This window comes from Syngnathoides biaculeatus, chromosome 2 (assembly GCF_019802595.1).
Source record: "Syngnathoides biaculeatus isolate LvHL_M chromosome 2, ASM1980259v1, whole genome shotgun sequence".
NCBI classification, from domain to species: Eukaryota; Metazoa; Chordata; class Actinopteri; order Syngnathiformes; family Syngnathidae; genus Syngnathoides; species Syngnathoides biaculeatus.
The window spans coordinates 17,759,314-17,773,593 of NC_084641.1; the positions used below are offsets into that span (position 1 = coordinate 17,759,314).

Consider the following 14,280-nt stretch of genomic DNA (forward strand, 5'->3'; position numbering starts at 1 on the left):
GCAGTGGAACAGTTGGTTCACGGTCACCACGAAGAACCCTGAGACATTCAAAACCAAGCCATCCACCATCAACCTCGAGCCTCCCCCATTCCTCCAAAGAGAGTTGGCCCATGTTAGAAGCAAGTAAGCCAAATGTCTATGAATATACCGTCATTTCCGGCCTACAGAGCGCACCTGCTTATAACCCTCACCCAGTACATTTGTAAAGGAAATACCATTTGGTATATACATAAGCCGCACCTGCGTAAAAGCCGCAAGTGCCCACATTGAAACGCAAGATATTTACAAACAAAGATGGTACACAGAGTTTTAATACCTGAGCTTAGCTTAACATGGTAGCACGGACAGTGCTGGTAAAAAACAAACATACCTGAATCACTGAGACGCAGCAGTAACACAGCAGCAGCACGCTTAGCGCGGCCCTAACAGGGTCGGTTTAAAAAAAATATATACATACTGGTAAAAATCACTGAGACACAGCAGCACGCTAGCACAGTGCTAACACTAGCGCAGCGGTAACGGCCGATTTATTTAAAGAATATATATATACCGGTAAAAGTCACTTCCTCGCCACATTGATTATCATTATATCACACTTAGCTTTTCCGCTCGAGTGCCCCCTTGCGGCCGTTAGAAAAAATGCACAACTTAGCTGCATCACCGCATAAACCGCAGGGTTGAAAGCATGTGAAAAAAGTTGTGGCTTGTGTGTTTCTTTCGGCTTGTCCCTTTCGGGGTCGCCACAGCGTGTCATCTCAGATGAACGCATGTATATGTTTGGCACAATTTTCTCAGGGAGTGGAGGCCCCAGTGGGCTTACAGGTCGGAAATTACGCTAGATACTGTCACTCGTATTAAGAACTTTTTGTCATATTTGTGCTTTTGGATTGCGCGTGTGTCGTTGTTCAGGGTTCCAGGAAAAAGTGCTGATGCTGCTTACTGAGATAAGAGACACCGTCAGGCATCGAGGCCGTAGGGCAGCACAAGAAGAGGAAATCAACATTGTACAGATACGATCTCTGGCCGACTTTATTGTCCTTGAACAGAAGGTGACGGAAGACCCTTCTGCTTCTGCAAAACTGGTATGATTAAGTATGAAAAATGTTGTTGAGTTTCATTTTCACAACTAACTAATTCCTAATATTGCCATCCTCTTTCTGATTTGCAGAAATCCCAAATGTTGATAGTTGGAGGGGTAACCCTCAAGGAAAATACCAAACGGATCCTGACGAGGTAATTGAATATGATATATTTTGTACGGAATGTATTTTTCTTTTTTACCAGTAATGTACAGTGGAGAATCAGATGAAGAGTTTGTACTTGTTTTAACTTTCAAATGATAATGCATTTAATAATGTAATTATTTTGTGTGCCTGTTTGCAGACTTCTCACAAATGAGGTCATGTCAGGGATGAACTTTCAAGGCAAGCGAGGAAAGTTCGGATTTGGGCTTACCACAACATATCAGATTTTACAAGGTAAACAACATACCGTAATTTCTCGTGTATAATGCGCACCCCCCAAAATTGACCCAAAAAAAAAAAAAAAAAAAAAAAATCCGGAAAACCCTTCTACCAGTGTACAATGCGCACTACCAATTTCCTGCTACTCATATGCTCAAAATATTGGGAATTATCTGTATTTCTATTTTCCTAGGTTTGTACTTGTATTGTTTTTCAAAAAAATTGTCTATACAACAATCATTGATAATAATCTTTGGTAATTTATATCTCGGGACGGGCCACAGGACACACTGTCCTGGTCTGGTTGTCAGAACAGAATTCCTCAACCAACTAAAATAAATGCTCAATGATGGCATAACATTTTATTAATACTGTTGATAACGCATACTAATACAGTCTTAAATAAACTATTTAACTCTGTTTAACGTAAACATTTTTTTTTTTTTTTTGCATTAAATACTTGTGCATAGTGCAGTTTAGACACTGCATTACACATCCTTGGCCAAGAGTTCAAAAGAAGCATTTGAGTCATTTCCAATCTGAAAAATATACATCGTAGCTACCTTTGGTGCATCGCTGTGGAACTCATCATTGACGACTTGGTCCTGATCTGGTGCCTCCTCCAGCATGTCATCCTCTGTGCCATCCATGGCGTTTATCAATAAACATTTTTTGAATCCCAAGAGTTTGGGTTCCGCAGCGCAGCCTCTTGCCCTCCATTCGGCTATAATCTGTAGCAGCTTTCAATACAGCATCAAGTGGGTTTAAAAACAACGTGAGGTCAAACTATGTAGAAACGAGTGTACTGGGCACATTGAAAAAAAAAAAAAAGCGAGCATTTCAATTGTGTGTGCCCTACTGTTTTTTTTTTTTTTTTGGTTTTGTTTTAAATGTACCCATTATGCTCCGACTACGTAGTTTGAGCTCTCGTTGTTTTGAACTGCTGCTTCCGGGTTGGTCGCGTCATCGGCCGGAGTGATGACACCATTTCTTTCAAAAGCGGCTGCACAACTAACCCTTTTTGTCTTCGTTTGAGTTAAAACCAACTCACGGGGATTCGTTTCTGATCTTTGGTGCAGTAGCAACAAATATGGTACGCTAACGATCGTAAAATAGCTAACTCCCCGCGAGGAGGTCAGAGAGCTCAGGTTGGTGGTGCACATTACCGTAATATATATAAATGTGTAATATAGGACATCGAATATAATATCAAAATGTATATGTATACCTTTTTTTTTTTACCACTCTTATGTACCTGTATGCGACAATACAATGTGATTTTATTTTTACCTAATGCATTCTATTAACTTTTTGAAAATATTTTGGGAAAAAAAATGTGCGCATTATATACGAGAAACTCAGGTACTTCAAACGCTCTTTCAATAAACAAAATATGGATTGTTGCATTTGATAGATTCCTAACTGATGTAGTGTTTGCCAGACAATAATAACCAAGTCTCTTTAATTTGATCTCAGAATGTGTCTTGACAAACCACGAGGGCACCCTGAGTGACGTACAAAGTGCGGTCACGTCTTGCCTAAAATATGCGCCTGACAGATTCGGTGGCAGTGGCAGGAAACTGCTACGAGAGGAACCCAGTTGGGGGTTAATTTAAGCAAAATGTTTATTTGTTCTAAATGACAGAATAGAAGTTATGTTATTTGTTCTAAATGTTTTTCTGTGGGCAGTATAATTTAATTGCAATTGTTTGTAGTTTGAAAAAGTCTGGTTTCACACTGCATATTAAAGGTTTCAAATGATGTTTTCTTCTTCCTCTTTTCCTTTCGGCTTGTCCCGTTAGGGGTCACCACAGCTTTTTAATGGCTCAATTTCCATGTAGCATGGCAGCGTTGATTATATGTTGGATTGTCATGTTGATGCAATTTATGAATACAATGTAAAATCAACGTATCAACATTGACTCCACGACTTGTGCCTCCAGTGTTTTTTTTTTCTTTTTCTAACTGGCTCAAATTGATTACCTTTAACACCTTCATAAAGCTCGTATTCTTCACCGTCTTCCTGGGACCCTTCAGAATAACGTTCATCGCTCGAATTATCGGAAAATTTGTCGCCGTTCTTATAATGTATTCCTACGAGATCCATGTCGTCACAACGTTCTACGTCACGCTCCTGATCGGCTTTTTCCCGCTTCGTTTCCGTCATTTTCCGGCAAATACAGCAATGTGCGATCATTTTTTGCAAATAAACTAAAAATAAAAATGTTTCCTTCATAACGGATTTAAGATTTGTATTCAGCATAAAAACTAATATTAGCAAAAAGGTGCATTGCGGGCCTTCCTTTCCTTCACCCATGTGACCTGTCCCCTCCTCCGTCAGGTTCTGACTGGACATTACATAATACGCATCATATTTCTTTGACAAAAACCATTGTATTGGGGCTAAAAATGAACAAATTAGGGGGGAAAATCCTAATTACACAGAATGAAAGGAAACCTTGGTAGAAGCATGCACATAAGCATATATAATTGGGCAAAAAAAAGTCCAGTACAATGATAAACTATTTATCTAGTTAATAAGAAACATATATAGCTATATAGCAATGCACATTTCAAGGAGGAACAACCCATTGACTGATAGTGAACAGACAAAGCATCCCTAATCCACTGTTTCTACTGCCATCGCTGTTTGTTATCCATACTTTTGTTTTAAATTCTGGTTCACTAACACAACGTAACAACAATGGCCACCATCAGGCTTCACTGAAGAATGTTTACAACAAACATATCCAGAAGTTTTGTTTTGTGGATGTACACTGCATTGTACATTTTGTAACAAAGTAGATAAGTTCAAAAATGAAGTTTTAGTCACTGACATACAATCTGACTTTCACGATGATGACAAGTCTTCAATTCATATCAATCACATGACAAAGAGAAAATCATGTCAGTTTGTGTAAGCAATTCTAAAGACCAAAATTTAAATCGACAATTCCAAATCCCAAAATTTAAAATCAATAACAATTGTGCGATTAGCCAAGTTATGTCATGCATGTCAACAGATGGGAAAATGCAATTTAAAAAAATTGCACACTTTTTAAATAAACTCATTTTGGCAACCAAATGACAATTTTTAACAAATTGTTTCATTCAAAAATTGAACTGAGAAGTAGAATTCTCAGTTACAATACTCCATTATTATTAGAGTCCAGACCTGCACAAGCATATGCATTCAGAGCCAGAGCTATTTTCCTTCCTGGGTTTTACATATATATATTTTTTAAATGTATAAACTAATCATCAAAAGGGGAGTAAAATAATTTCAAAGGTTTGCATTAATCCTGAAAGTCGTGCAGTCACTTAAAGGCTGTATTTCCAACACATGATACAAAATCACTCAAAAGCACCCCATTGAAAGTTGGGGGGGGGGACAAAAAAATAAAATAAGCCCCCATTCCCAGTTTCACCAAAGGCCACGAAATTGGGTGGGCATGACTATCATAACTGGATGCATGAAAAAGGCTCAAGGACCCATGTGCAAATTTGAACACTAAGTCAGTCATTTTGGTTGGAAGTAGCTTTTGTTAGTGAATTGTAAATGGGGAAAAAAAAAATTGGAAGCAGGTATTCTGGAAAAATTTGAGAGGACCATGGCGCCAAAGTTTGAGAGTCAAGGGGGGAAAAAATGGTTAAAGGCACTAAATGGAAATGGGGTACTCTAACCTGCCTGCAGAGTTTAACAAAAAAAAAAAAAACATGGCCTGCAGCTTCTAACCTGCAGCTGTTCTTCAACACATTGTAGCTCCAAAATAAGCAGACATGGCGCTAAGACAATTCTGGGATAAGGGAGCCGGAAGAATTACGACGGTCGGGCACCACCCTCCACATCTGCGGCGGGAGGCTCGGCTGACTTGTGGAAAGGAGTTTCCTTGTAAATGAACCAGCAGTTGCCAACCCACAAGATGAAGTTAAGGAAGCCAAAGATCTGCGCACAAGCACACACACACAAACACAAAGGAGCAGAATGAAATACAAGTAAACCTCATTTCAGGCAGCCTCAAACGATTTGAAATAAAATTTAAAACAAATGTACAGGTGGACCTTGAGTTATGAGTTTATTCCAGGACCAAAGTAGTAATTCAATTTAGTGGTACCTCTACTTACGAACATCTCTAGTAAGGAAAAATTAATGTTATGAAACACCACCTTGGAAAAATATTCTCTAGTTACAAAGAAAATTCAGGATACGAAAGGCAAAAATGGCTACTTGGATTCCCACCCTCCAAGTAAACATCCTGTATCTTCGTTTGAAAGTGGCACAATAGAGCTGCTCTCCCATTGGCTATCGCCATAGCATCTTCCTGGCATCCCATTGGCGAGGAGGGACATCACTCTTTACCCATGATCCTTTTGTATCCCTTCGACACTCGAGTGTCACTGAATCACACGTCACACGCTAGTGCACATTGGTAAAGTACAACTTTTTTTTTTTATTTTTCATGTTTATTCATCTTTCTTCATCATGGGCCCCAAGAAATTTTAGTGGAATTTAATGACAGTAATTTAGCACCCATTATTTCTGTCATGTTGTAATGTTGGCTTGACCTAACTGATTAGAATACATGACCTGATTAGAGCAGTGATTTTCATACTTTATGGAGCCACAACACTTATTTTACAATTGAAAACTCTCATGGCACTCAAAAATGTCACAAAAAACAGGTCCATATATTTACGTATGTACTTCCTACCATCTAATTGAAGACCATTAATTTGTTCTCTGTCAATATGACTCACTGGCATAAGTGGATGAACAAAGAGCCATAATTTATTGTAAATATATTTTTCAAGTATATACAGTAAAATGAACAGCTCATTTAAATAGACACATTGCTCCATCATGTGATCGGAACATTGATCAGTCCCCCCCCCCCCAAACTGTCACCAAATTCCGGACTGTGTAAAGAATACTTACCAACAATGCTGCCCAAAAGAAAGAGGTATGTTGTACTTCAGTCCAATTTCTGTGCCATGAGCGAACAATGTGCTGGTCTAACTAACATGATGCCTATAGTGTAGTATTTGCTGGCTTTGTGTATAAACCTTGCGTTTCCAAAAACCATAATTTTTTTAGAAATGAAACAAACATCCTACTTGTTGAGCCATTAACATTGCATTGGCAAACAGAGACAGCCATTTTCAACACTTCACATTGGTCACAGTTTAAAAACAATACACAAGTAGGGATTGACCAATACAGTAGTATTGATTTGTAACAAAATGTGAAATTAACCACATTGGATGGCCTGATGCCAGGGATATATCTAAGTTGAGAACTTACCACTGAGGCATTAAGTCGGCCGAAGTGAGGTGTTGCGCCAGCTGTACAGTTGTTGGTGGAGTCCTTGCACACGCTGAGAAAAGTCAGAATGGTTGATGGACTGGTGGCCCACTTGATGTTGGATAAGCCTTTGGCCCAAGCAGAGGAGGAAGCCAGCCACATAAATGCAAAGGCTGCGGTCACCAGCAGGTCCTTTTCCAAACAAAGGATTGGATTCAATCATTTTTCGTTACTATTAAAAATGCCACATACGTGGATTCAATGGACATTTTCTCAATAATAATGTGGCATTCCACACTAAAATGGGGTCGATAAAATTCAAAGTGTACTGTATCACGGTTTCAAATTGTAAATGTCACGAGAATCTTATATTTCATGTCTTCATGTTTTAATAGTCCCACCACTACTATATAAATCATTCTAGTCTGAGTCATTTTATTTACATGAGTCAAGTACAAACCACCTTTAAGTTTTTACGGCGCACAATATTGCTGTAGAAAGTACACTGCACTGATTTTATTTTTTTTTTTTCATTTATTTCAAAATAAAGATGTAATGCTCTTTGTGTGCATGTGTCACATTTTTCTTTTGTTTACAATTCTCTTAGCAATTCCCTTAGTTTTCACACTACAGGTTAAACAAAATTCACCTGTAATGTTTATACCACATTTTCATGGTCATCCTGGAATTTTACTGTAAGTATGGTATCCCAAACTTTAAAGTGAGTTCTGTATGTACATATACGGCTGTGGAAAAAATTCTGACACCAAAAAAACCTTTTTGGGCCTTATGATAAATTTTAAACAACACAGTTGTGGCCAGAAGTTTACATACACTGTGCAAATCATTTTATTTTCTAAAGTCAAATCAGACTAACAGTCTCCTGTTTCAGGTCAGACAGAATCACCAAAATTATTTGTTGTTGTTAGGTCAAGGTTATAATGTGGAAAAAGTGAGTGCTAGCTGTCACTCGATTTATCCTATGAAAAATCGAGATTGACTTGACTGTGTAATTCGACACTTGAAGGGTGAGCAGGTACAGGCACACATGGTGTGTGGTGAAGGCAAAAACGTACCAGAAGTGGGCCCCGACTGGATTCTCTGTACAAATGCTGGAAGCCCAAATAGACAACGAGGGAGGCGGTGCTGTACAGAAAGGCCAACACTCCGATGCAGACGTAAAACTGCGCCGACGATGCATAGTTTCCAGTCAGGTCATACAACTGTGGCTTGGTGTGATTGACATTGCAGCTAGGAACCTCATACTGATGCTCCATTAACCTGTGTAAACGTGAAAAAGACACACTGGCGCTATATGCAAACATATTTTTCATGTGTACTGCAGGATTCTACATTGTTACTACTTTTGCAATGGCTGCTCTGGTGCAACCAACGTTTTCAGTTGGTCGCACCAACAAATGATCTGGTTGCACTCTTTTATTGGGGAGTTTCACCACGGTCGTCTGTATCAGGGCTGTGCATCTTGACTTGTCTTGCAATCTGATTCCAATATTCTGTCTACGATTGATTCAATTCGATATCACAATGCATCAGCATTCATTATAAGAGTTTCTATCCTAAATTCTTTGGTAACTTAAAATAAATAAATAAAATATTCCATCCATCCATTTTCTTAGCTGCTTATCCTCACGAGGGTCGCGGGGAGTGCTGGAGCCTATCCCAGCTGTCAACGGGCAGGAGGCGGGGTACACCCTGAATTGGTTGCCAGCCAATCGCATTGCACATTGAGACAGACAACAGTTGCACTCACAATCACACCTAGGAATTTAGAGTGTCCAATTAATATTGCATCTTTTTGCGATGTGGGAGGAAACCGGAGTGCCCAGAGGAAACCCACACAAGGACGTGGACAGCATGCAAACTCCACACAGGCGGGGCTGGGATCGAACCCGGGACCTCAGAACTGTGAGGCCAACGCTTTCCAGCTGATCCACCGTGCCGCCAATATATAAATCCATCCATCCATTTTCTTTGCTGCTTATCCTCACAAGGGTGGTGGAGCCTATTCCAGCTCTCAACGGGCAGGAGGGGGGGGGGTACACCCTGAACTGATTGCCAGCCAATTGCAGGGCACATGGAGACAGACAATAGCCGCACTCACAATCACACCCAGGGGCAATTTAGAGCATTCAATTCATGTTGCATGTTTTTGGGATGTGGGAGGAAACCCATGCAGGCATGCGGAGATCATGCAAACTCTACACAGGCGGGCCCGGGATTGAACCTGGGACCGCAGAACTGTGAGGCCAACGCTTTTACCAGCTGATCCACCGTGTCGCCCCAATAAATAAATACTGTATTTTCCGCACGATAAGGCGCACTGCATTATAAGGTGCATAGAACAGACGCTACAGTAGAGGCTGGGGTTACGTAATGCATCCATTAGGTGCGCCTTATAGTGCGGAAAATACGGTAAATAAACTTTCCCATCAAAAGAAGGCAAACAAAAATTCGACACTTTCAAAACGATTTGACGACGATGAGTTAATCTTCATTACTCGATTGGGAATTCCTTTCTGCCATGACATTGAACCAGGGAGTTATAGAAGCCCAGATTTCCTTGATTCTTGATGTAATATCTTCCTTTTTTGGGTCTGGTGCCCTCATCATCCTCTTGATAATAATACTCCATCAAGATCTGACAAAGTGGTTGTCCCGTAAAGCACTGTGATGGTATACAACCTACACCTGCACTGGACTCTGCCCCCCAAATCACAACTGACTCTGGATATTTCAAACTTGAGCTCAAGGAGGTTGGGTTCTGTTCATCACTCATCTTCCTCCACACTGTGAAACCTTGTTTCCCAAATGAAAGGCAGACTTTCGTTTAACTGGACAAGAGGACCTTGGACCATTGGCCAACAGTCCAGTCCTTCCTCCACCTCAGCCCAGTTGAGACACTTCCGAGGTTGGCTCAGAATCAGAAGTGACTTTACCAAGGAACCCGACAGCTGTAGTCCATCACTTGGATGAATCCGAAAGTGGTGGTTATTAAAGCTGTGACTCACGCATAATTCCGCTCTTTCTGGATCTCTGCTAGATTTTGAAATCTTCTCTGTTTGAAAATCCGCTGAAGCTCACGTTCATCACTTTTGGTGTCGTATCTTCTTCTGCCACCTTTTGTCCTTCCACTAGACTTTCCATTGATATGCTTGGACACCGCCAGCCTCCTTACCTATGATCTTTTTTGGCTTACCCATCCTATCGAGTGTATCAATGCTGGTCTTCGGGCCAGTTGTCACGTCTGCAGCCTTCCCCATATTGAACACAACTGAGACAATTTAACATCCTTGCTCGTTTATATGTGCCCTACATTTTGCTGGTGACCAGTTCAGAGTGTAACCCACCTCTTGACCACTGTCAGCTAGGATAGGCTCCAGCCCACCCGCGACTCTAGGATAAGCGGTAAGGACAATGGATGGAATATTTATTTTTAACCATGCACTAATTGAAAAAAAGTAAGTATAACTTAATTTGCAGGCTGAGATGGATTATTTCAGATCATTTCGATGGGAAACATCAAATCAAGAACGTTTAGGGTTAAAGGTAGGATCACAAAGTGAATTAAGTTGATCACCCAAGGTCCCACTGTAATTAACATTTTAATAATATCCCCCCCTGTCTCCTTATTCAACTACTGATGATGCAGCATCAGTAACAACTGGCGGTTCACTATCTTGTTGATTCACTGTTACCTGGATGTGCACAGCACAGTCCTAAGGATCAAGCTCACAAGAGTCAGACTGGGTGACAACCATTCTACCACCTGAGCCATGCTTCCCTCGAGTAGAAATCTTAGCTTGTTGTTGTTATTACAATTATAGGAGTCAATGGCTTGATATGATACAGCATGCTCACCTAAAAGGGTAATTGAAGTCTGCATGGATCTCTTGAATCTGGCTTTGTGGGCACTGGACATTGATGCTGGTAGTACCACTGTAGCCTCCAGTTGTGGCAAAGGCGAATATGGCGAACACCTGCCATCACGCACACACAAGAGTTATTCAACAAACTAGCAACTGGAAATACTTGTGTTGGTCCATTGTGTGCAGTTGTTATGCCCCAATTTGAAAGTTTTTTCAAGTTATGACCCATTGCTTGGTCAATTTTTTTTTTTCTTAGTGGTGCCAGACAAAATTGGAGTTACAAGCAAACTTTAGATACGCTCCCGCTCAAATTCAGTGTGTGTGTGTCAGATTCAGATACAATGTGCAAAGACACTTTACTGACAAATATACAAATACTGAATGTGAACCCCAGCAAAAAAACAAAATCAAGCACATGCAGAAGCTCCCACATAGAATGATGTCACTCAGTAAGCCACACCCCTTAAAAGGACTCATACAACATATTAGCTGTTCTGGTTACGACTGAGCTTGTCCCCGACATACAGGATCTATCAATCCAACTTGTGTATTTCTTATCCTCACTAGGGTCGCAGCCGTGCAGCTAGCTATCTTTGAGGAAAGGTGGGGAACACCCTAAACTGGTCGCCAGCCAATCCCAGGGCCCAAATAACCATTCGCAGTCACATTCACACCTACGGGGAATTTAGTATTAACCTTAACCTACCATGAATGTTTTTGGAATGCAGTCGGAAAACGGAGTACTCGTAGAAAACTCGATGCAGGCAAAGGGTTAACATGCAAACTACACACGTAAGGCCGGATTTATACCCATGTCCTCAGAACTGTGAAGGCTTTTTTTATACTTGCACGTCCGGCGAGAATGCTTACGTCCCTGTGCACTACTCTGCCTTTATACTTGAGCGCAACCAATGTACTCAGTTTTGAAAATGTACCGCAGTTTTCAAGTCAGAGGTGTCACTACGATTAGCACTGGCTAGGACGCCACGGGCTAAGATTTCCTCAGCACATTTTGGTTATTTCCAGTGGCCGTTTTTACTTTCCTTTCCGTAACAAAGAACAAAGCAACAACAAAGGCAACTGTGGAAGCCCTATGTGTAACCGAGAGCAACGATGAGTTATGACATGTTATTTTTTATGCACTGTTAACCACTTTAAACTAGTAAAAATAGCTAACAAAAACCTAACCTGATTGTTAAAGTTAAGGTATTTTTTTAAACAAATTACATATATTTCACAATCAAAATCTTTATTTTGCCAAGTATGTCAAAAACATGGAAATTGTCTCTGGTAGTTGGAGCTGTTCTAGTCCATGTCGAGTCTGACAACAGAAAGCCGTTCATTTAACAGAGAATACTTTTGAGACATAAAGACATTACGATAACAGTCATGGCGCAATAAAGGTTGCTAGTAACCTGGGACTTGTGACATGAGGGTTAGGGTGTATGATGGCAGGCAAGCTGCATTTGAATGAAGACTGAAGCTTTTATTATAAATGGGGCCATAATTGAGGCTTTATATGATTTCTTATGGGAAAATTATGTTCAATTTGAAAATCTTTTAAAGTTACAAACACAGTTGAAGCACAGATTTATAAATACACAGTGTAAGATTATAGATATGAAGATTAGATGACGACCACTCTGTAGAAGTAACTAACCGATGTGCTAACATGGCAGCCAAGGAGGGGAGGTTGACCTTCTCTTCAAAGGAAATGGATTGGCTTGAAATAAAGTTGCATGTACTCATTTCGCAACCAAGTTTCATGATAATTATTTTTAGGGCAACACTTGAGTGTGTGCTTTCAATACATAATATTATGGCAGAGCACAGAAAATTACCCGTGAAAGGTTACAACTAGTTGCCTTTTAATGTGCACAACCATCCACAGCACAATGTACTGTACCGGTATCCTTCAAAGGTCTTCTTCTAGTCTTTTTGTCGTCCACACACTTTGAACGCGCTGACAACTTTAACCACGGCAGCTTACCGTCGCCATGTGTGCGCAGCTCAAAAGGGGCGTAGCTCAGCTACAACATCGACATTGTATCTTCTCCCTTTTCACTTAGCATACTAACAGCCATTAGCCAACTCACTAGCGCGTGGCATCACGGAAGCAAACAAGATATAAACGTCAGCCTCACTTTCATTAGCTTTTAGCTCAGGAATTGTCTTTTTTTATTTGAGTGTGGAGTCATAAGAAGAATCAATTTGTGAGCTCATCTTGTTGTTTGCGAGAAAGAAGGGATCACGAGACCGCTCCTTTAGCCATATGGCAACGACCGAACTTACCCATTCGAGCAACCGGATGAACGCCAATGGCTCTTTGAGGGGACCCAAGTCGAGGGTAAACCTTGAAGATAGAACTTTCTAGAGCGGAGGGACAAGAGACAATGCATGTTTTTGTAAAGTTGAAGAGATGAAGCATTTACTTCCTACAAACAAAGTCACTCTAGAAGACGCGTTCGTTGGACTAGTAAAAGTGTTTGGTGTGCGTTGTTGTTACCTGGGCGACAGTTTCCATTTTTCCCCCCAAAGGAAATGGCGGCGGTGAATCTTATTTGTCGTGAAAATTACACGCTGTCTTCGATTCCGCCTCCAGCGAGCTTTGACCAGCTTGTCAAAACTTCTCTCTAACTTCACCCAGCGGCATCGTGACGGAGACGTCACTCGTGACGTACACGGAAGTAAACGTGTCAACATGCCATTTTGGAAACGTATTCGCCGTATGCGGCCGCCATCGTGGATGGGGCAAAATTCAACTCCAATTCATTACGAGAACTTCAACAAACGCAGCTGTAAAAAAAAAGTTCTGTACACAAAACAAAGAAAATTAAAAAATAATGAATAACTATTTTTTATGCTATCCAAATATACGCAATATCTTCTTCTCCTTTCGGCTTGTCCCGTTAGGAGTCGCCACAGCGTGTCATCTTTTGCCATCTTAGCCTATCTCCTGCATCTTCCTCTCGAACCCCAACTGCCCTCATGTCTTCCCTCACCACATCCATAAACCTTCTCTTTGGTCTTCCTCTCGCCCTTTTGCCTGGGAGCTCCATCCTCAGCATCCTTCTACCAATATACTCACTCTCTCGCCTCTGAACATGTCCAAACCATCGAAGTCTGCTCTCTCGAATCTTGTCTCCAAAACATCCAGCTTTGGCTGTCCCTCTAATGAGCTCATTTCTAATCCTATCCAACCTGGTCACTCCGAGCGAGAACCTCAACATCTTCATTTCTGCCACCTCCAGTTCAGCTTCCTGTTGTTTCTTCAGTGCTACCGTCTCTAATCCGTACATCATGGCCGGCCTCACCACTGTTTTGTAAACTTTGCCCTTCGTCCTTAGCAGAGACTCTTCTGTCACATAACACACCAGACACCTTTCGCCAGCTGTTCCAACCTGCTTGGACCCGTTTCTTCACTTCCTGACCACACTCTCCATTGCTCTGTATTGTTGACCCCAAGTATTTGAAGTCGTCCACCCTCACTATCTCTTCTCCCTGTAGCCTCACTCTTCCCCCTCTACTTTTCTCATTCACGCACATATATTCTGTTTTACTTCGGCTAATCTTCATTCCTCTCCTTTCCAGTGCATGTCTCCATCTTTCCAATTGTTCCTCTGCGTGC

At 41.0% G+C, this 14,280-nt stretch overlaps 2 protein-coding genes across 4 annotated transcripts in view; one reads left to right on the forward strand and one right to left on the reverse strand.

Annotated features, from left to right (window-relative positions):
- Window positions 1–4,852, forward strand: part of si:dkey-65l23.2 (uncharacterized protein LOC793688 homolog) — a 9,158-nt gene extending 4,306 nt beyond the window's left edge. For all 3 annotated transcript variants that reach the window (XM_061838373.1, XM_061838392.1, XM_061838382.1), the window contains exons 7-11: window positions 1–123; window positions 910–1,082; window positions 1,169–1,233; window positions 1,384–1,478; window positions 2,940–4,852. In XM_061838373.1, the coding sequence (XP_061694357.1) occupies window positions 1–123; window positions 910–1,082; window positions 1,169–1,233; window positions 1,384–1,478; window positions 2,940–3,079 (596 nt within the window). In that variant the 3' untranslated portion in view covers window positions 3,080–4,852. The remainder of the gene's footprint in view (window positions 124–909; window positions 1,083–1,168; window positions 1,234–1,383; window positions 1,479–2,939) is intronic.
- Window positions 3,976–13,324, reverse strand: sypl2b (synaptophysin-like 2b). The gene is made up of 6 exons (XM_061838407.1): window positions 13,159–13,324; window positions 12,945–13,022; window positions 10,645–10,763; window positions 7,842–8,046; window positions 6,766–6,957; window positions 3,976–5,409 (listed from the first exon to the last, which is right to left on the reverse strand). Exons 1-6 carry the CDS (start codon window positions 13,174–13,176, stop codon window positions 5,284–5,286), a joined length of 738 nt encoding a protein of 245 aa, XP_061694391.1. The 5' UTR covers window positions 13,177–13,324; the 3' UTR covers window positions 3,976–5,283.
- Between the last annotated feature and the right edge of the window lie 956 nt (window positions 13,325–14,280).